Genomic DNA, 6,637 nt, shown 5'->3' on the forward strand with positions numbered 1-6,637 from the left:
AGAGGTAATTATGTTGTACTCGTGTCTTGTTAATATGGAATTAAAGTTGAATAAAACTTACGATGATGTTATGTTATATATAAACTTTGGAAACTCACAAGAGGTAATTATGTTGTACTTGTGTCTTGTTATTAAGGAATTAAAGTTGAATAAAACTTACGATGATGTTATGTTATATATATAAACTTTGGAAACTCACAAGAGGTAATTATGTTGTACTCGTGTCTTGTTAATATGGAATTAAAGTTGAATAAAACTTACGATGATGTTATGTTATATATAAACTTTGGAAACTCACAAGAGGTAATTATGTTGTACTCGTGTCTTGTTATTACGGAATTAAAGTTGAATAAAACTTACGATGATGTTATGTTATATATAAACTTTGGAAACTCACAAGAGGTAATTATGTTGTACTTGTGTCTTGTTAATATGGAATTAAAGTTGTAAAACATTTCTTATGAAGTTATATATATAAATAACTCCTTCTGGTAGTATAACTTTGTTGCTTTCAGTTTTATGTCTTTCATTCCTGATTTAAATGGACTTAAGTGAACCTGTACTCCTCATAGTCTGTATCTGGTTGACTCCTTATATCTTATTTCTGATCAACTCTTTATAGTCTGTATCTGGTTGACTCCTTATATCTTATTTCTGATCAACTCCTCATAGTCTATATCTGGTTGACTCCTTATATCTTATTTCTGATCAACTCCTCATAGTCTGTATCTGATCAACTCTTCGTAGTCTGTATCTGGTCAACTTGTTATATCTTATTTCTGATCAACTCCTCATAGTCTGTATCTGGTCGACTCCTTATATCTTATTTCTGATCAACTCCTCATAGTCTGTATCTGGTCGACTCCTTATATCTTATTTCTGATCAACTCTTCATAGTCTGTATCTGGTCGACTCCTTATATCTTATTTCTGTTCAACTCCTCATAGTCTGTATCTGGTCAACTCTTTATATCTTATTTCTGATCAACTCCTCATAGTCTGTATCTGGTCAACTCTTTATATCTTATTTCTGATCAACTCTTCATAGTCTGTATCTGGTTGACTCCTTATATCTTATTTCTGATCAACTCCTCATAGTCTGTATCTGGTCGACTCCTTGTATCTTATTTCTGATCAACTCCTCATAGTCTGTATCTGGTCGACTCCTCATAGTCTGTATCTGGTCAACTCTTTATATCTTATTTCTGATCAACTCCTCATAGTCTGTATCTGGTCAACTCCTTATATCTTATTTCTGATCAACTCCTCATAGTCTGTATCTGGTCAACTCCTTATATCTTATTTCTGATCAACTCCTCATAGTCTGTATCTGGTCAACTTGTTATGTCTTATTTCTGATCAACTCCTCATAGTCTGTATCCGGTCAACTCCTTATATCTTATTTCTGATAAACTCCTCATAGTCTGTATCTGGTCAACTCCTTATATCTTATTTCTGATCAACTCCTCATAGTCTGTATCTGGTCAACTCCTTATATCTTATTTCTGATCAACTCCTCATAGTCTGTATCTGGTCGACTCCTTATATCTTATTTCTGATCAACTCCTCATAGTCTGTATCTGATCAACTCTTCGTAGTCTGTATCTGGTCAACTCTTCGTAGACTGTATCTGATCAACTCTTCGTAGACTGTATCTGATCAACTCTTCGTAGTCTGTATCTGGTCAACTCTTTATAGTCTGTTTTTGCTCAACTCTTCATAGCCTGTGTCTAGGCAACCCTTATAGTCCATTCTGTGTGTGGGCAATTCCTCCTAGTCTGTCTGGTCAAATACACTGGGTCCCTGTTATATTCTGCATCACTTTGTGTCGTTTCACTATTAGAGCTTTCGTCAGTTACTACCCATGTTTCAAACAGTGTTGCCTTGTTTCCTTACTAGAGTGTTCCAGTGTGATCGACTACTTTTCCAGGTGTCATATTTACCAATTACTACCAATATTTTTAAAACAATGTTGCCTTGTTTCCTTACTAGAGTGTTCCAGTGTGATCGACTACTTTTCCAGGTGTCATATTTACCAATTACTACCAATATTTCTAAAACAATGTTGCCTTGTTTCCTTACTAGAGTGTTAAAACATTGTGAGACTACTTTAGCAGGTGTACTGTTCACCAATTACTGTACAGTACTGTACTACCAATATGTGTGTGTGAAGCAGCATTGCTGTGTTCCATTACTAGAGCATGCCAGTGGACTAGTTTACTAGGCAGGGTGTGATACGTTACACTGGCCAAGATGACAGAAGATGTAATCACATTGTGTTCATGTATCATTTTTCTGCTGCAGATAAGCCTTTTTTTCCACCCTTCCAACATGCTTCCAAGCAGTCGTCTAATGATAGTAAGGTGCCCCTTCCCAGGAAAACAAATAACTTTGGCAATAAACTCTTCAGTATTTTAATGTTCTTACATGCATGTTTTGCATAGTTCACTGTGGTTAAAAAAGTCATGTTACACCCTTTAAAAAGGTTTTTGAATAGTGTACTGAAATGTTTCAGGAAAGTATCCCTCCCTAATATTTATATATATAAATTGTGTTGCTTAATGTCTATTCACACATAAGTCCCACTTTCTAGGAAAGCATCGAGACGACCCCTTATGTTGGGGAAACTATTTGTTAGTTTTGATTGTCTACTAAACTCCTGCATTAGGATTAAACATTTGAAACTTACAAAACACATTATTTATAGAAAAACAATTAATTAATATGACCCAGCATTCTTTGTCTTGTCAAACTTCTTATTTATTATATTGAGCTATATACATGACTTGGAATTCCTGTTACACAGCCCCTTATCAGAATTTTCAAAATTTATGCAACTTATATACACACAACTGTTTTTAGACAGCCATTTAAAAAAATTAATTTTTATGTTATGATTTATAATGTTTTTTTGCAGTTGGTGGACCATTTCAAATTCTACTTTGCATTAAATTTTAGTGTTTTGTTAGAAAGTAAATATTAGATAAGAAAGCTGAGAAACCATTCCAAATGTTTTCCAAATTAATAATATTTCAGCAGTAAAAAATCCATACTTTTTAGTGTTAACTGTAACCTTTAAGTTTTTCTGTTCTAGTGTTTCCGTCGTTACCAAACAGCACAGATACTTTTCCACAGCTTAGCACAACAAATCGCTAATGACGAGGACAAGAAACTTTTAAACAAATGTAAGTTCGGACTAGAAAGACGTACTGTTTTATCTATTTTTTAAATCTCGGTAATATAAATTATGTCATGAAAGAATTTTGCATGTAGTCTGTAATATGTAAGTTTTTACAATTATGTTTCTGTGAAGTTTCATAAAATTCTAGTAATAACTTATAACTTTTCTACATGGTCTTTATTACATTTTTGTTTTAATTTCTGCCCTTTTAACCTGAAGTGAAGATTAGTATGTTTCTGTTTGTAGCTACACAACGGGCTATTGGCATCAAAATCCAATTTTTAGCATTATAAACCCTCAGACTAACCTTTGAGCCTCCGGGGGGGGTGAAGGTGGGGGTTAAAAATTAATAGCGTAATCAGTATTTACTTCTTCAATAGGTAAATAACAATATTATACTGTTGGGAGAAAGCCTAGACATGTTTAACACAGTATTCATTAGACTAAATCTTTTGACTTTATTAAAGCACTTGTATTATATACATAACTCTAAGGCCCAGCACGGCCAGGTGGTTAGGGCGCTCGACTCACAATCTGAGGGTCACGGGATTCGTCACACCAAACATGTTCACCCTTTCAGTCGTGGGGGCATTATAACGTTATGGTCAATCCCACTATTCGTTGGTAAAAGAGTAGCCCAAGAGTTGGTGGTGGTGATGACTAGCTGCCTTCCCTCTAGTCTTACACTGCTAAATTAGGGATGGCTAGCACAGATAGCCCTCGTGTAGCTTTGTGCGAAATTCAAAAACAAACAAACAAACATAACTCTAACCATCATTCCTTTTTACTACCTACTTTAGTTTAGTTTCTTGTTTTTCCTAACTTTTAGCTGCTTTTAAATTTGATATTTACTTTAAATTTAAAGTTTTTATAAAAGGGGTTTGTTTTTTAGTCATTATTTGGAATTGACTTATTTGTTAGCATTTTCTCCCCATACCTTTATCTTTTTAATGTCTTTTCTTTTGGTTGCCTAAAGGCTCGTTACCTTGGAATTATTTTCTTTTAATGAAAGTTTGGTTATTTTTTTTTAGATTTATAGAAAGAAGTACAGCTGATATGAACAAACAACTAACACGAATATTTTGTATTGTTTTTTCCTTTTATAGTTATTATTACTGTAAAAGTAAAAAAATAATTATTTGCTCTGATAAACTTTCATTAATTTTCATACTATTTTTTGTTATTGTCGTAGACATATAATATTTAGTTAGAGCGAAAATAAAAATAAACTATCGGTATGCATAACTGTGGCTGATTTCCACTTCTTGTCGATGTTCTTTAGATAAGGAAGCCGTGGAACGACGACTGTATGTACTCCAAAGTCAAGGTTATATTCAAGCGTATGACACAGTGTATTGCTAGAAAAGTATACTCAAGCCAGTTACGATTATTAAACAGTAGAAGCTTCAGATAAAAATATATAATCCACCATGACAAATGTTATTTATTTTTCTTTGTTTGTTGCCTCTTTTAACAGTATAGTTCTCATACTATTAAACTTCAACAATTAATTTTAAAATAAACAAAGCTTTTTTTTTTTTTTTACTTTTCTTTTTTTTCGAAGTTTGGCGATTTGATGAAGCTAAATGTTACAGACCAAGTAGAAATGGGAAAAGTCGTAAGTAAGATCGGAAGTAATGCTACCAATCATGACATGGTCTGCAAAAATGCTTAAATATTTATTTTCGAGCACACATACTTAGAATTTATACATCAGTTAATACAGTGTGATAAAGATACCGTTCCTTATTTTTACTGTCTGATACTGACTTCTAAAGTACATTTTGTTATCAGCTAACTGCGTGACTGCAGAATATCTTTAAATTATTGCTCAAGATTTACCTCCTATGCCAAAGTAAATATGTGTGCATGAATTAAAGGTGAATAGGATTATTGTTTGTAAAAAAATGTTACAAATACCGTGAGTGAATGCTGTAATTCAGAAAACTTGTAACTTCTAAAGATAGTTTCAAAGGAAAATGATGTTTTAAAAGTTGGCTTTCATGTTTCTGTCAGTGTAGCTGAAAATTTATAGACGGTTGCTTGGATTTATAAAGGTTAGAGTACCGTACATGAAAGTTGTGCATTACAATGATCCTCTAAATAAGGTGTAATGAGAAGTACTTATCATGCAGTTTGGTCTGTTATGTATTAACCAAGAACTTCGGCTGTTCTACTAAGAGTACGTTCAATAATGTAAAGCTTGTCAATGTAACTGAAATGTCTACTAACACACTGAATTGGTGATAACATTTGTGATTGTTACTTAGTAACAGAATGTTTGAAGTACTGCTAACTTTAGCGATATTTTACCTAGTAACAGGAAGATGTGGTAGTAGTGACATTATTGATGGCTGTTACCTAGTAACAAAATGTTTGAAGTGGTGATAATATTTGTGATTGTTACTTGGTAACAGAATGTTTGAGGTGGTGATAATATTTGTGATTGTTACTTGGTAACAGAATGTTTGAGGTGGTGATAATATTTGTGATTATTACATAGTAACAGAATGTTTGAGGTGGTGATAACATTTGTGATTGTTACCTAGTAACAGAATGGCTAAGATAGTAATGATATTGATGACTTTTTACCTAGTAACAGAATGTTTGGACAACTTTAGTGATTTTTTACCTAGTAACAGGAAGATTGTGGTAGTAGTGACATTACTGATGGCTGTTGCCTAGTAACAGAGTATTTGAAGTAGTGAGAACATTAATGATAGTTACTTAGTAACAGAATGGTTGGGTGTAATAATAGCTTTAGTGTGTTGCCTGGTAACAGAGTGATTGAATTATTGATATTAATTAGGACCTGTATGAGTTTATATATATATGTTTAAATAATTTATATCCAACTGACATGTTTGGAACAAGATCTCCCAACTACAAGCCTGTGTTGATAAATAGGAAGTTTGAAGAGTGGTGTATAAAATGTAGTTTATGTTTGATACAAGTATGATTGTAACATCTGTTTATGGTGGCGAGTTCATTATTCCATAATAATCTCTTCCTGCCCCCACTCATTGATAAGATACTATTGCTTATCATATCTTCTGTACAAGTGTATTGACCAACGATATTCAGTAATCACAATATCATGTGATATATATGTATAGTTTTTAAATTATATGCTTCTATGAGCTTACCATGATTTTGTTTTTCTTCATCCCTTTGTGAGTTAAAGGGTCTTTTAACATGAGTGTTATTTAGAAGTGAAGTATTATATTACAACTAATGCTTTTAGAATGGGTGGTCTGAGGTGTTTGGGTCACCGAAAGATACGAATACCAATATTTCGGATATTACTGGTATAATTGAAATATTTTACTTTTAGCAATACAAATACATTGTATTCACCAATTTAATTAAGATAAATTCATTTGATAATGTTGGTAGTTTAACATTCTCTGTTATGAATATATATATATATATATATATATATATATATATATATATA

At 32.6% G+C, this 6,637-nt stretch overlaps 1 protein-coding gene across 1 annotated transcript in view; it reads left to right on the forward strand.

Moving 5' to 3' along the window:
* LOC106465817 (serine/threonine-protein kinase unc-51-like) overlaps nucleotides 1-4,814 on the forward strand; it is a 93,458-nt gene extending 88,644 nt beyond the window's left edge. The window contains exons 24-25 of the mRNA XM_022393765.1: nucleotides 3,094-3,184; nucleotides 4,463-4,814. Coding sequence (XP_022249473.1) covers nucleotides 3,094-3,184; nucleotides 4,463-4,542 — 171 coding nt within the window. The 3' untranslated portion in view covers nucleotides 4,543-4,814. The remainder of the gene's footprint in view (nucleotides 1-3,093; nucleotides 3,185-4,462) is intronic.
* The last annotated feature ends 1,823 nt before the right edge of the window (nucleotides 4,815-6,637 follow it).

This window comes from Limulus polyphemus, unplaced genomic scaffold (genome assembly GCF_000517525.1).
Source record: "Limulus polyphemus unplaced genomic scaffold, Limulus_polyphemus-2.1.2 Scaffold2060, whole genome shotgun sequence".
Lineage (NCBI taxonomy): Eukaryota > Metazoa > Arthropoda > Merostomata > Xiphosura > Limulidae > Limulus > Limulus polyphemus.